The sequence below is a fragment of the Hyperolius riggenbachi genome, chromosome 4 (assembly GCF_040937935.1).
Source record: "Hyperolius riggenbachi isolate aHypRig1 chromosome 4, aHypRig1.pri, whole genome shotgun sequence".
NCBI lineage: Eukaryota > Metazoa > Chordata > Amphibia > Anura > Hyperoliidae > Hyperolius > Hyperolius riggenbachi.
Window position 1 is genome coordinate 3,746,059 of NC_090649.1, and position 16,138 is coordinate 3,762,196.

Consider the following 16,138-nt stretch of genomic DNA (forward strand, 5'->3'; position numbering starts at 1 on the left):
CCTGCTATTCCTCCTCCTGCTCCACCCACTCCTTCTCGTATTCTTTCTTCTCCTCCTCCTCCTCTTCTACCTTCTTCCTACTTCTGTTCCTGCTATTCCTCCTCCTGCTCCTCCTCTTCTGCCTCCTCCTACTTCTGTTCCTGCTATTCCTCCTCCTGCTCCTCCTCTTCTGCCTCCTCCTACTTCTGTTCCTGCTATTCCTCCTCCTCCTCCTCCTCGTCTGCCCCCTCCTACTTCTGTTCCTGCTATTCCTCCTCGTCTGCCTCCTCCTACTTCTGTTCCTGCTATTCCTCCTCCTGCTCCTCCTCGTCTGCCTCCTCCTACTTCTGTTCCTGCTATTCCTCCTCCTGCTCCTCCTCGTCTGCCTCTTCTCCTACTTCTGTTCCTGCTATTCCTCCTCCTACTCCACCTCGTCTGCCTCTTCTCCTACTTCTGTTCCTGCTATTCCTCCTCCTACTCCACCTCGTCTGCCTCTTCTCCTACTTCTGTTCCTGCTATTCCTCCTCCTGCTCCTCCTCGTCTGCCTCTTCTCCTACTTCTGTTCCTGCTATTCCTCCTCCTGCTCCACCTCGTCTGCCTCTTCTCCTACTTCTGTTCCTGCTATTCCTCCTCCTGCTCCACCCACTCCTTCTCGTATTCTTTCTTCTCCTCCTCCTCCTCTTCTACCTTCTTCCTACTTCTGTTCCTGCTATTCCTCCTCCTGCTCCTCCTCGTCTGCCTCTTCTCCTACTTCTGTTCCTGCTATTCCTCCTCATGCTCCTCCTCATCTGCCTCTTCTCCTACTTCTGTTCCTGCTATTCCTCCTCCTGCTCCTCCTCTTCTGCCTCCTCCTACTTCTGTTCCTGCTATTCCTCCTCCTCCTGCTCCTCCTCGTCTGCCTCCTCCTACTTCTGTTCCTGCTATTCCTCCTCCCGCTCCTCCTCGTCTGCCTCTTCTCCTACTTCTGTTCCTGCTATTCCTCCTCCTGGTCCTCCTCGTCTGCCTCCTCCTACTTCTGTTCCTGCTATTCCTCCTCCTGCTCCTCCTCGTCTGCCTCTTCTCCTACTTCTGTTCCTGCTATTCCTCCTCCTGCTCCACCTCGTCTGCCTCTTCTCCTACTTCTGTTCCTGCTATTCCTCCTCCTGCTCCTCCTCGTCTGCCTCCTCCTACTTCTGTTCCTGCTATTCCTCCTCCTGCTCCACCTCGTCTGCCTCTTCTCCTACTTCTGTTCCTGCTATTCCTCCTCCTGCTCCTCCTCGTCTGCCTCCTCCTACTTCTGTTCCTGCTATTCCTCCTCCTGCTCCTCCTCGTCTGCCTCTTCTCCTACTTCTGTTCCTGCTATTCCTCCTCCTGCTCCACCTCGTCTGCCTCTTCTCCTACTTCTGTTCCTGCTATTCCTCCTCCTGCTCCTCCTACTTCTGTTCCTGCTATTCCTCCTCCTGCTCCTCCACCTGCTCCTTCTCGTATTCTTCCTTCTCCTATTCCTGCTCCTCCTCATCTGCCTCCTCCTACTTCTGTTCCTGCTATTCCTCCTCCTGCTCCTCCTACTTCTGTTACTGCTATTCCTCCTCATGCTCCTCCTCGTCTGCCTCTTCTCCTACTTCTGTTCCTGCTATTCCTCCTCCTGCTCCTCCTACTTCTGTTCCTGCTATTCCTCCTCCTGCTCCACCTCATCTGCCTCTTCTCCTACTTCTGTTCCTGCTATTCCTCCTCCTGCTCCTCCTCGTCTGCCTCCTCCTACTTCTGTCCCTGCTATTCCTCCTCCTGCTCCTCCTCGTCTGCCTCCTCCTACTTCTGTTCCTGCTATTCCTCCTCCTGCTCCTCCACCTGCTCCTTCTCGTATTCTTCCTTCTCCTATTCCTGCTCCTCCTCCTGTCATTGGCCGACCGTCCTCCTCCTTCTCTCTATACAGCTACGTGTTCACAATTGGTGACGTTTTTGTAATGAGTACCTGTCACGGGTTTATTAGTCTGTATCTGTTTTGGGTCTATCCGGAGAGCATGTAGGTGTCCCCACAGGTATCGGATGCCTCGGGTGACAGTATGTAGATTAAGAGACACCAACAGACAGAGGACAACCATCCAGGCATAGATAGGCCAATCACTACCAATATGAGACACCAACAGACAGAGGACAACCATCCAGGCATAGATAGGCCAATCACTACCGATATGAGACCCCAACAGACAGAGGACAACCATCCAGGCATAGATCGGCCAATCACTACCGATATGAGACCCCAACAGACAGAGGACAACCATCCAGGCATAGATAGGCCAATCACTACCGATATGAGACCCCAACAGACAGAGGACAACCATCCAGGCATAGATAGGCCAATCACTACCGATATGAGACCCCAACAGACAGAGGACAACCATCCAGGCATAGATAAACCAATCACTACCGATATGAGACCCCAACAGACAGAGGACAACCATCCAGGCATAGATAGACCAATCACTACCGATATGAGACCCCAACAGACAGAGGACAACCATCCAGGCATAGATAGGCCAATCACTACCGATATGAGACCCCAACAGACAGAGGACAGCCATCCAGGCATAGATAGGCCAATCACTACCGATATGAGACCCCAACAGACAGAGGACAACCATCCAGGCATAGATAGGCCAATCACTACCGATATGAGACACCAACAGACAGAGGACAGCCATCCAGGCATAGATAGGCCAATCACTACCGATATGAGACCCCACAGACAGAGGACAGCCATCCAGGCATAGATAGGCCAATCACTACCGATATGAGACCCCACAGACAGAGGACAACCATCCAGGCAATAGATAGGCCAATCACTACCGATATGAGACCCCAACAGACAGAGGACAGCCATCCAGGCATAGATAGGCCAATCACTACCGATATGAGACCCCAACAGACAGAGGACAACCCTCCAGGCATAGATAGACCAATCACTACCGATATGAGACCCCAACAGACAGAGGACAACCATCCAGGCATAGATAGACCAATCACTACCGATATGAGACCCCAACAGACAGAGGACAACCATCCAGGCATAGATAGACCAATCACTACCGATATGAGACCCCAACAGACAGAGGACAACCATCCAGGCATAGATAGACCAATCACTACCGATATGAGACCCCAACAGACAGAGGACAACCATCCAGGCATAGATAGACCAATCACTACCGATATGAGACCCCAACAGACAGAGGACAACCATCTAGGCATACAGTTGTGTTCAAAATTTAGTTTTTTGGCCAGTTTGACATGGATTTTGATCATTTCAGTAATCTTGTTTACAATTAAATCAGAGGCACTTGTAAGTCAGACAAATATAACATAACATTTATAATGAAATAACCACACATGTCTTTTCTGTGCTCACATCATTATCAGTTTTATACCACCCCCAAGTGACATTCATTCTTAGTACTTAGTACAACATCCTTTTCCAGGTATAACAGCTTTTACACGTGAAGCATAGCTTGACACAAGTGTCTTGCAGCGATCTACGGGTATCTTAGCCCATTCTTCATGGACAAAAGCCTCCAGTTCAGTCACATTCTTAGGCTTGCGCGCTGTAACTGCTTTCTTGTCCCACCAGAGGTTCTCAATCGTATTTAAGTCTGGTGACTGCGATGGCCACTCCAAAATGCTCCAGCCTTTAATCTGCACCCATGCTCTAGTGGATTTGGAGGTATGCTTGGGATCATTGTCCTGTTAAAAGGTCCAACGTCTCCCAAGCCTCAGGTTTGTGACGGACTGCATCACATTTTCATCCAATAACTCCTGGTACTGAAGGAAATTCATGGTACCTTGCACACACTGCAGCCTCCCTGTACCTGCAGAAGCAAAACAGCCCCAAAGCATGATTGACCCGCCGCCATGCTTCACAGTAGGCAAGGTGTTCTTTTCTTCATAGGCCTTGTTCTTCCGCCTCCAAACATAGCGTTGATCCAGTTCTAATTTTGTTTCATCAGTCCACAGAACACTATCCCAAAACTTTTGGGATAGTGTTCTGTGGACTGATGAAACAAAATTAGAACTGTTTGGGCCCATGGATCAAAGCTATGTTTGGAGGCGGAAGAACAAGGCCTATGAAGAAAAGAACACCTTGCCTACTGTGAAGCATGGCGGGGGGTCAATCATGCTTTGGTGCTGTTTTGCTTCTGCAGGTACAGGGAGGCTGCAGTGTGTGCAAGGTACCATGAATTTCCTTCAGTACCAGGAGATATTGGAAGAAAATGTGATGCAGTCTGTCACAAACCTGAGGCTTGGGAGACGTTGGACCTTTCTACAGGACAATGATCCCAAGCGTACCTCCAAGTCCACTAGAGCATGGTTGCAGATTAAAGGCTGGAGCATTTTGGAGTGGCCATCGCAGTCCCCAGACTTAAATCCGATTGAGAACCTCTGGTGGGACCTAAAGAAAGCAGTTGCAGCGCGCAAGCCTAAGAATGTGACTGAACTGGAGGCTTTTGCCCATGAAGAATGGGCTAAGATACCCGTAGATCGCTGCAAGACACTTGTGTCAAGCTATGCTTCATGTTTACAAGCTGTTATAACTGGAAAAGGATGTTGTACTAAGTACTAAGAATGAATGTCACTTGGGGGTTGAATAAAACTGATAATGATGTGAGCACAGAAAAGACATTTGTGGTTATTTCATTATAAATGTTATGTTATATTTGTCTGACTTACAAGTGCCTCTGATTTAATTGTAAACAAGATGACTGAAATGATCAAAATCCATGTCAAACTGGCCAAAACACTCACTTTCAAAAGTTGAATAATTTTGAACACAACTGTAGATAGGCCAATCACTACCGATATGAGACCCCAACAGACAGAGGACAACCATCCAGGCAATAGATGGGCCAATCACTACAGATATGAGATCCCCACGGACAGAGGACAACCCTCCAGGCATAGATAGGCCAATCACTACCGATATGAGACCCCAACAGACAGAGGACAACCATCCAGGCAATAGATGGGCCAATCACTACAGATATGAGACCCCAACAGACAGAGGACAACCATCCAGGCAATAGATGGGCCAATCACTACCGATATGAGATCCCCACAGACAGAGGACAGCCATCCAGGCATAGATAGGCCAATATCTACCGATATGAGATCGCCACAGACAGAGGACAGCCATCCAGGCATAGATAGGTCAATCACTACCGATATGAGACCCCAACAGACAGAGGACAACCATCCAGGCATAGATAGGCCAATCACTACCGATATGAGACCCCAACAGACAGAGGACAATCATCCAGGCATAGATAGGCCAATCACTACCGATATGAGACCCCCACAGACAGACGACAGCCATCCAGGCATAGATAGGCCAATCACTACCGATATGAGACCCCAACAGACAGAGGACAACCACCCAGGCATAGATAGGCCAATCACTACCGATATGAGACCCCAACAGACAGAGGACAACCATCCAGGCATAGATAGGCCAATCACTACCGATATGAGACCCCAACAGACAGAGGACAACCATCCAGGCAATAGATGGGCCAATCACTACCGATATGAGACCCCAACAGACAGAGGACAACCATCCAGGCATAGATAGGCCAATATCTACCGATATGAGACCCCAACAGACAGACGACAGCCATCCAGGCATAGATAGGCCAATCACTACCGATATGAGACCCCCACAGACAGAGGACAACCATCCAGGCATAGATAGGCCAATCAATACCAAGAAAATTCATTGAATGAAAAGGATGTAAAATAAGATAACAATTGTACAGGCCTAAACATAATGTACTACTGTATATGTGACTCCACCCCCGTTCCTCTCCTCTCTCATAGCCCCTCCCTCTCACCTCTCTCACCCCTCTCTGCAGGCAGTCTAGTAGGGGTAGGTGATGTGATTTCCCAGCAGGTGGTGGAGAAGCGGGGCCTACAAGGTCACAGTGTAGTGAGGACGGTGAAGATGATGGGCATTGGATTCTGCTTTGTGGTAAGATCTCATCTAGAACCTATTTTACGTTTCATTACCCAGACTCCACCATTCATTGCTGTGGGGTGGGGGCGGAGTCTGAGTAGGGCGAGGATAGCTGAGGGACAAACATAGGGCAAAGGGAGGAGGAGGACATGTATAATCAATGCAGCCAATGATGAGTGGAGAAAAAACTGATGGGAGGAGTGATGATTGGATGAGGAGACAGATGGGAGGAGTGATGATTGGATGAGGAGACAGATGGAAGGTGAGATGATTGGATGAGGAGACAGATGGAAGGTGAGATGATTGGATGAGGAGACAGATGGAAGGTGAGATGATTGGATGAGGAGACAGATGGGAGGAGTGATGATTGGATGAGGAGACAGATGGGAGGTGAGATGATTGGATGAGGAGACAGATGGGAGGAGTGATGATTGGATGAGGAGACAGATGGGAGGAGTGATGATTGGATGAGGAGACAGATGGGAGGAGTGATGATTGGATGAGGAGACAGATGGGAGGAGAGATGATTGGATGAGGAGACAGATGGGAGGAGTGATGATTGGATGAGGAGACAGATGGGAGGAGAGATGATTGGATGAGGAGACAGATGGGAGGAGTGATAATTGGATGAGGAGACAGATGGGAGGAGAGATGATTGGATGAGGAGACAGATGGGAGGAGTGATGATTGGATGAGGAGACAGATGGGAGGAGAGATGATTGGATGAGGAGACAGATGGAAGGTGAGGTGATTGGATGAGGAGACAGATGGGAGGAGTGATGATTGGATGAGGAGACAGATGGGAGGAGTGATGATTGGATGAGGAGACAGATGGGAGGAGTGATGATTGGATGAGGAGACAGATGGGAGGAGTGATGATTGGATGAGGAGACAGATGGAAGGTGAGATGATTGGATGAGGAGACAGATGGGAGGAGTGATGATTGGATGAGGAGACAGATGGGAGGAGAGATGATTGGATGAGGAGACAGATGGGAGGAGTGATGATTGGATGAGGAGACAGATGGGAGGAGAGATGATTGGATGAGGAGACAGATGGAAGGTGAGATGATTGGATGAGGAGACAGATGGGAGGAGTGATAATTGGATGAGGAGACAGATGGGAGGAGTGATGATTGGATGAGGAGACAGATGGGAGGAGTGATGATTGGATGAGGAGACAGATGGGAGGAGAGATGATTGGATGAGGAGACAGATGGAAGGTGAGATGATTGGATGAGGAGACAGATGGGAGGAGTGATGATTGGATGAGGAGACAGATGGGAGGAGTGATGATTGGATGAGGAGACAGATGGAAGGTGAGATGATTGGATGAGGAGACAGATGGGAGGAGTGATGATTGGATGAGGAGACAGATGGGAGGAGTGATGATTGGATGAGGAGACAGATGGAAGGTGAGATGATTGGGTGAGGAGACAGATGGGAGGAGAGATGATTGGATGAGGAGACAGATGGAAGGTGAGATGATTGGATGAGGAGACAGATGGGAGGAGTGATGATTGGATGAGGAGACAGATGGGAGGAGTGATGATTGGATGAGGAGACAGATGGAAGGTGAGATGATTGGAATTGGAGACAGATGGGAGGAGTGATGATTGGATGAGAAGACAGATGGAAGGTGAGATGATTGGATGAGGAGACAGATGGAAGGTGAGATGATTGGATGAGGAGACAGATGGAAGGTGAGATGATTGGATGAGGAGACAGATGGGAGGAGAGATGATTGGATGAGGAGACGGATGGGAGGAGAGATGATTGGATGAGGAGACGGATGGGAGGAGTGATGATTGGATGAGGAGACAGATGGGAGGAGTGATGATTGGATGAGGAGACAGATGGGAGGAGTGATGATTGGATGAGGAGACAGATGGGAGGAGTGATGATTGGATGAGGAGACAGATGGAAGGTGAGATGATTGGATGAGGAGACAGATGGGAGGAGTGATGATTGGATGAGGAGACAGATGGGAGGAGAGATGATTGGATGAGGAGACAGATGGAAGGTGAGATGATTGGATGAGGAGACGGATGGGAGGAGAGATGATTGGATGAGGAGACAGATGGGAGGAGTGATAATTGGATGAGGAGACAGATGGGAGGAGTGATGATTGGATGAGGAGACGGATGGGAGGAGAGATGATTGGATGAGGAGACAGATGGGAGGAGAGATGATTGGATGAGGAGACGGATGGGAGGAGAGATGATTGGATGAGGAGACAGATGGGAGGAGTGATAATTGGATGAGGAGACAGATGGGAGGAGTGATGATTGGATGAGGAGACGGATGGGAGGAGAGATGATTGGATGAGGAGACGGATGGGAGTAGAGATGATTGGATGAGGAGACGGATGGGAGGAGAGATGATTGGATGAGGAGACGGATGGGATGAGTGATGATTGGATGAGGAGACGGATGGGAGGAGTGATGATTGGATGAGGAGACGGATGGGATGCAGATGCAATGACCAGCTACAGACCTGTCTCTAACCTCCCCTTTCTGGGCAAGCTAATTGAAAAAGCTGTATACCTCCAGCTAGAAGCCAGAATCCTACAAAATAACAGTTATGACCCATTCCAGTCTGGCTTCAGGAAACACCACAGCACTGAAACTGCCCTCATCCAAATATGCAACCACCTGCTCATGGCAAGAGACAGAGGAGAGTGCTCGATCCTCATACTGCTAGACCTTTCTGCAGCCTTTGACACAGTTGACCATGACATCTTGATAAACAGGCTACAGGAATACTGCGGCATTGATGGCATAGTACTTCAGTGGTTCCAATCCTTCTTGAGTGGCAGAACCCACAAAGTGTCTATGGGGCCCTTCCTGTCCACCCCTGTATCACTTAAGTATGGGGTGCCCCAGGGCTCAATCCTCTCTCCCCTGCTTTTCACGATTTACATGCTACCGTTGGGAAAACTAATCCAAAAACATGGCCTGACATACCACTGCTACGCAGACGACACCCAACTATATCTTTCCTTCAAGCCTGGTGTGACAGACCCAACTCTAACTATAAACGCCTGCTTACGTGAACTACAGCAATGGATGAATGACAACTGGCTGAAACTAAATGCAGACAAAACTGAAGTCCTTCTGATTGGAGGGCAGAGCATGATAACAAAACAACTTAACTTGCAGTCTTCACCACTGGGAATAGGAGGCACGGATCTACGCAGCTCTGATCATGTGCGTAGCCTGGGAGTTCTAATTGATGGGGATTTAAACTTCAGAACTCAAATCTCCGCTGTGGTGAAATCATCCTATTTTCACCTGAAGAACATTGCAAAAATCAAGCACCTCATACCCCCAGAAGATCTGCCAACCTTAGTCCACGCCTTCATCACATCCCGACTGGACTACTGCAATGCTCTCTACACTGGCCTTCCAAAAAAGGTCTTGTACCGCCTACAGCTGATACAGAATACTGCTGCCAGACTGCTAACCAACCAACCCCGTCACTGCCACATAATGCCAGTCCTGCATTCCCTTCACTGGCTACCTATAGAATGGAGGGTCCTATTCAAGATCGGCCTACTGACATTTAAATCCCTGAATAATCTAGGCCCTGGATACTTTAAAGATATGTTACAGCTGCGTAGCAATCCCCGCATTCTCAGATCCACAGGTTCTAATAATCTAGTCATACCCAGAGTCCACTTGGAAACTTTTGGTCCCAGAGCCTTCTGTCATGCTGCCCCTATGTTTTGGAACTCCTTACCTCAAAAGATCAGGACAGCCCCATCCCTGGATGTGTTTAAAGGGAACCTTAACTGAACGGGGGGTAAAGAGTTTTACTTACCTGGGGCTATTACCAGCCCCCTGCAGCAGTCCTGTGCCCTCGGCGCCGCTCTGGAATCCTCTGGTCCCCCGCTGTCACTTAGTTTCGTTTTTGACGACTCACCAGTTGCCGGCCGCCATGCGTATTATTGGACGCATTCACCAATGCAATTAGCGCTATTGTGGACTGCAACGCGTACAAAAATACGCGTTGTCGCATATCTACGCGTGCGGAATGCGGCAACGCGTATTTTTGTACGCGTTGCGGTCCGCAATAGCGCTAATTGCTTTGGTGAATGCGTCCAATAATACGCATGGCGGCCGGCGACTGGTGAGTCGTCAAAAACGAAACTAAGTGACAGCGGGGGACCAGAGGATTCCAGAGCGGCGCCGAGGGCACAGGACTGCTGCAGGGGGCTGGTAATAGCCCCAGGTAAGTAAAACTCTTTACCCCCCGTTCAGTTAAGGTTCCCTTTAAATCCAGACTGAAAACCCACCTGCTCAGTCTGGCATTTGCAGAAATATAACTTTTGTTGTGTGAATACTTCATCCTACTAACTACTGAATCTGAGAGAGCCTAAGCGCTTTGAGTCCTATGGGAGAAAAGCGCTATAGAAATGTTATTGTATTGTATGGGAGGAGTGATGATTGGATGAGGAGACGGATGGGAGGAGTGATGATTGGATGAGGAGACGGTTGGGAGGAGTGATGATTGGATGAGGAGACAGATGGGAGGAGAGATGATTGGATGAGGAGACAGATGGAAGGTGAGATGATTGGATGAGGAGACAGATGGGAGGAGTGATAATTGGATGAGGAGACAGATGGAAGGAGTGATGATTGGATGAGGAGACAGATGGGAGGAGTGATGATTGGATGAGGAGACAGATGGGAGGAGTGATGATTGGATGAGGAGACAGATGGGAGGAGTGATGATTGGATGAGGAGACAGATGGGAGGAGAGATGATTGGATGAGGAGACAGATGGAAGGTGAGATGATTGGATGAGGAGACAGATGGGAGGAGTGATAATTGGATGAGGAGACAGATGGGAGGAGAGATGATTGGATGAGGAGACAGATGGGAGGAGAGATGATTGGATGAGGAGACAGATGGGAGGAGAGATGATTGGATGAGGAGACAGATGGGAGGGGTGATGATTGGATGAGGAGACAGATGGGAGGGGTGATGATTGGATGAGGAGACAGATGGAAGGTGAGATGATTGGATGAGGAGACAGATGGAAGGTGAGATGATTGGATGAGGAGACAGATGGAAGGTGAGATGATTGGATGAGGAGACAGATGGAAGGTGAGATGATTGGATGAGGAGACAGATGGAAGGTGAGATGATTGGATGAGGAGACAGATGGGAGGAGAGATGATTGGATGAGGAGACAAATGGGAGGTGAGATGATTGGATGAGGAGACAGATGGAAGGTGAGATGATTGGATGAGGAGACACGTGTGAGGAGTGATGATTGGATGAGGACTCAGATGTAAATCTCTTCTCTCTGAGGTTCCTCGACAGTTGGAAAGTTTAAGCGGCTCATGACTGGAATCCCTCTAGTACAATTTTGTCTCCCTCACAGGGTCCAGTGGTTGGAGGTTGGTACAAAGTTCTAGATAGTCTGGTGCCTGGAAGCAGCAAGTCTGTGGCTGTAAGGAAGATGTTGGTGGATCAGGTGAGAGACAACACATGTAATGTATGTTATTTGCATGTGCAATACTACGTTAATTAACATAGTAGCGGCTTCACTAGTGAAGTATCGAGCTAGCAATATCTCAATGCTGCGTGGCGAGTGATGGCATCGGCCGTTGCTAGGTAACGCACATTACTATGCCACTAGTGCACATGGAGATGTCAGGAAGTCAGTGCAAGTAATAGCAGTGTACTCACGCTGTAGGGCTGTTGGGGGGGGGGGGGGGGGGGGCACCAGGTCTGTAGAGCTGTTGGAGGGACACCAGGTCTGTAGAGCTGTTGGAGGGACACCAGGTCTGTAGAGCTGTTGGAGGACACCAGATCTGTAGAGCTGTTGGAGGGACACCAGGTCTGTAAAGCTGTTGGGGGACACCAGGTCTGTAGAGCTGTTGGGGGACACCAGGTCTGTAGAGCTGTTGGGGGACACCAGGTCTGTAGAGCTGTTGGGGGACACCAGGTCTGTAGAGCTGTTGGAGGGACACCAGGTCTGTAGAGCTGTTGGAGGGACACCAGGTCTGTAGAGCTGTTGGGGGACACCAGGTCTGTAGAGCTGTTGGAGGGACACCAAGTCTGTAGAGCTGTTGGGGGACACCAGGTCTGTAGAGCTGTTGGGGGACACCAGGTCTGTAGAGCTGTTGGGGGACACCAGGTCTGTAGAGCTGTTGGAGGACACCAGGTCTGTAGAGCTGTTGGGAGACAGCAAGTCTGTAGAGCTGTTGGAGGTCCCCAGGTCTATAGAGCTGTTGGGAGGGCCCCAGGTCTGTAGAGCTGTTGGAGGACACCAGGTCTGTAGAGCTGTTGGAGGGCCCCAGGTCTGTAGAGCTGTTGGGAGGGCCCCAGGTCTGTAGAGCTGTTGGAGGACACCAGGTCTGTAGAGCTTTTGGAGGACCCCAGGTCTGTAGAGCTGTTGGAGGGCCCCAGGTCTGTAGAGCTGTTGGGGGATGCCAGGTCTGTAGAGCTGTTGGAGGACACCAGGTCTGTAGAGCTGTTGGAGGACACCAGGTCTGTAGAGCTGTTGGAGGACACCAGGTCTGTAGAGCTGTTGGAGGTCCCCAGGTCTGTAGAGCTGTTGGAGGTCCCCAGGTCTGTAGAGCTGTCGGAGGGCACCAGGTCTGTAGAGCTGTTGGAGGGCACCAGGTCTGTAGAGCTGTTGGAGGGCACCAGGTCTGTAGAGCTGTTGGAGGGCACCAGGTCTGTAGAGCTGTTGGAGGGCACCAGGTCTGTAGAGCTGTTGGAGGGCACCAGGTCTGTAGAGCTGTTGGAGGGCACCAGGTCTGTAGAGCTGTTGGAGGACACCAGGTCTGTATGGCTGTTGGGGGACACCAGGTCTGTTGAGCTGTTGGGGGACACCAGGTCTGTAGAACTGTTGTGGGACACCAGGTATGTAGAGCTGTTGGGATACCAGGTCTGTAGAGCTGTTGGGGGACACCAGGTTTGTAGAGCTGTTGGGAGACACCAGGTCTGTAGAGCTGTTGGAGGACACCAGGTCTATAGAGCTGTTGGAGGACACCAGGTCTATAGAGCTGTTGGAGGACACCAGATCTGTAGAGCTGTTGGAGGGACCCAGGTCTGTAGAGCTGTTGGAGGGCCCCAGGTCTGTAGAGCTGTTGGAGGACACCAGGTCTGTAGAGCTTTTGGAGGACCCCAGGTCTGTAGAGCTGTTGGAGGGCCCCAGGTCTGTAGAGCTGTTGGGGGACGCCAGGTCTGTAGAGCTGTTGGAGGGCAACAGGTCTGTAGAGCTGTTGGAGGACACCAGGTCTGTAGAGCTGTTGGAGGACACCAGGTCTGTAGAGCTGTTGGAGGTCCCCAGGTCTGTAGAGCTGTTGGAGGTCCCCAGGTCTGTAGAGCTGTTGGAGGTCCCCAGGTCTGTAGAGCTGTTGGAGGTCCCCAGGTCTGTAGAGCTGTTGGAGGTCCCCAGGTCTGTAGAGCTGTTGGAGGAGAGCTGTTGGAGGTCCCCAGGTCTGTAGAGCTGTCGGAGGGCACCAGGTCTGTAGAGCTGTTGGAGGGCACCAGGTCTGTAGAGCTGTTGGGGGACACCAGGTCTGTAGAGCTGTTGGGGGACACCAGGTCTGTAGAGCTGTTGGGGGACACCAGGTCTGTAGAGCTGTTGGGGGACACCAGGTCTGTAGAGCTGTTGGAGGGACACCAGGTCTGTAGAGCTGTTGGAGGGACACCAGGTCTGTAGAGCTGTTGGGGGACACCGGGTCTGTAGAGCTGTTGGAGGGACACCAAGTCTGTAGAGCTGTTGGGGGACACCAGGTCTGTAGAGCTGTTGGGGGACACCAGGTCTGTAGAGCTGTTGGGGGACACCAGGTCTGTAGAGCTGTTGGAGGACACCAGGTCTGTAGAGCTGTTGGAGGTCCCCAGGTCTGTAGAGCTGTTGGAGGGCCCCAGGTCTGTAGAGCTGTTGGAGGACCCCAGGTCTGTAGAGCTGTTGGAGGACCCCAGGTCTGTAGAGCTGTTGGAGGGCCCCAGGTCTGTAGAGCTGTTGGGGGACGCCAGGTCTGTAGAGCTGTTGGAGGGCAACAGGTCTGTAGAGCTGTTGGAGGACACCAGGTCTGTAGAGCTGTTGGAGGACACCAGGTCTGTAGAGCTGTTGGAGGACACCAGGTCTGTAGAGCTGTTGGAGGTCCCCAGGTCTGTAGAGCTGTTGGAGGAGAGCTGTTGGAGGTCCCCAGGTCTATAGAGCTGTCGGAGGGCACCAGGTCTGTAGAGCTGTTGGAGGGCACCAGGTCTGTAGAGCTGTTGGAGGGCACCAGGTCTGTAGAGCTGTTGGAGGGCACCAGGTCTGTAGAGCTGTTGGAGGGCACCAGGTCTGTAGAGCTGTTGGAGGGCACCAGGTCTGTAGAGCTGTTGGAGGGCACCAGGTCTGTAGAGCTGTTGGAGGGCACCAGGTCTGTAGAGCTGTTGGAGGACACCAGGTCTGTATGGCTGTTGGGGGACACCAGGTCTGTTGAGCTGTTGGGGGACACCAGGTCTGTAGAACTGTTGTGGGACACCAGGTTTGTAGAGCTGTTGGGAGACACCAGGTCTGTAGAGCTGTTGGAGGACACCAGGTCTGTAGAGCTGTTGGAGGTCCCCAGGTCTATAGAGCTGTTGGAGGTCCCCAGGTCTATAGAGCTGTTGGAGGTCCCCAGGTCTATAGAGCTGTTGGAGGACACCAGATCTGTAGAGCTGTTGGAGGGCCCCAGGTCTGTAGAGCTGTTGGAGGGCCCCAGGTCTGTAGAGCTGTTGGAGGACACCAGGTCTGTATAGCTTTTGGAGGACACCAGGTCTGTAGAGCTTTTGGAGGACCCCAGGTCTGTAGAGCTGTTGGAGGGCCCCAGGTCTGTAGAGCTGTTGGGGGACGCCAGGTCTGTAGAGCTGTTGGAGGGCAACAGGTCTGTAGAGCTGTTGGAGGACACCAGGTCTGTAGAGCTGTTGGAGGACACCAGGTCTGTAGAGCTGTTGGAGGTCCCCAGGTCTGTAGAGCTGTTGGAGGTCCCCAGGTCTGTAGAGCTGTTGGAGGTCCCCAGGTCTGTAGAGCTGTTGGAGGTCCCCAGGTCTGTAGAGCTGTTGGAGGTCCCCAGGTGTATAGAGCTGTTGGAGGAGAGCTGTTGGAGGTCCCCAGGTCTGTAGAGCTGTCGGAGGGCACCAGGTCTGTAGAGCTGTCGGAGGGCACCAGGTCTGTAGAGCTGTCGGAGGGCACCAGGTCTGTAGAGCTGTTGGAGGGCACCAGGTCTGTAGAGCTGTTGGAGGGCACCAGGTCTGTAGAGCTGTTGGAGGGCACCAGGTCTGTAGAGCTGTTGGAGGGCACCAGGTCTGTAGAGCTGTTGGAGGACACCAGGTCTGTATGGCTGTTGGGGGACACCAGGTCTGTTGAGCTGTTGGGGAACACCAGGTCTGTAGAACTGTTGTGGGACACCAGGTATGTAGAGCTGTTGGGATACCAGGTCTGTAGAGCTGTTGGAGGACACCAGGTCTGTAGAGCTGTTGGAGGACACCAGGTCTGTAGAGCTGTTGGAGGACACCAGGTCTGTAGAGCTGTTGGAGGACACCAGGTCTGTAGAGCTGTTGGAGGTCCCCAGGTCTATAGAGCTGTTGGAGGTCCCCAGGTCTATAGAGCTGTTGGAGGTCCCCAGGTGTATAGAGCTGTTGGAGGTCCCCAGGTCTATAGAGCTGTTGGAGGACACCAGGTCTGTAGAACTGTTGGAGGGCATCAGGTCTGTAGAGCTGTTGGAGGTCCCCAGGTCTATAGAGCTGTAGGAGGACACCAGGTCTATAGAGCTGTAGGAGGACACCAGGTCTGTAGAGCTGTTGGGGGACACCAGGTGTGTAGAACTGTTGGAGGGCATCAGGTCTGTAGAGCTGTTGGAGGTCCCCAGGTCTATAGAGCTGTTGGAGGTCCCCAGGTGTATAGAGCTGTTGGAGGTCCCCAGGTGTATAGAGCTGTTGGAGGTCCCCAGGTCTATAGAGCTGTTGGAGGACACCAGGTCTGTAGAACTGTTGGAGGACACCAGGTCTGTAGAACTGTTGGAGGGCATCAGGTCTGTAGAGCTGTTGGAGGTCCCCAGGTCTATAGAGCTGTTGGAGGTCCCCAGGTGTATAGAGCTGTTGGAGGTCCCCAGGTCTATAGAACTGTTGGAGGGCATCAGGTCTGTAGAGCTGTTGGAGGTCCCCAGGTCTGTAGAGCTGTAGGA

General features: G+C 51.3%; 1 protein-coding gene across 2 annotated transcripts in view; it reads left to right on the forward strand.

Moving 5' to 3' along the window:
* The window catches only part of MPV17 (mitochondrial inner membrane protein MPV17), a 108,025-nt gene that overhangs the window by 10,515 nt on the left and 81,372 nt on the right, over nucleotides 1-16,138 (forward strand). For both annotated transcript variants that reach the window (XM_068278919.1, XM_068278920.1), the window contains exons 3-4: nucleotides 5,859-5,974; nucleotides 11,350-11,442. In XM_068278919.1, the coding sequence (XP_068135020.1) occupies nucleotides 5,859-5,974; nucleotides 11,350-11,442 (209 nt within the window). The remainder of the gene's footprint in view (nucleotides 1-5,858; nucleotides 5,975-11,349; nucleotides 11,443-16,138) is intronic.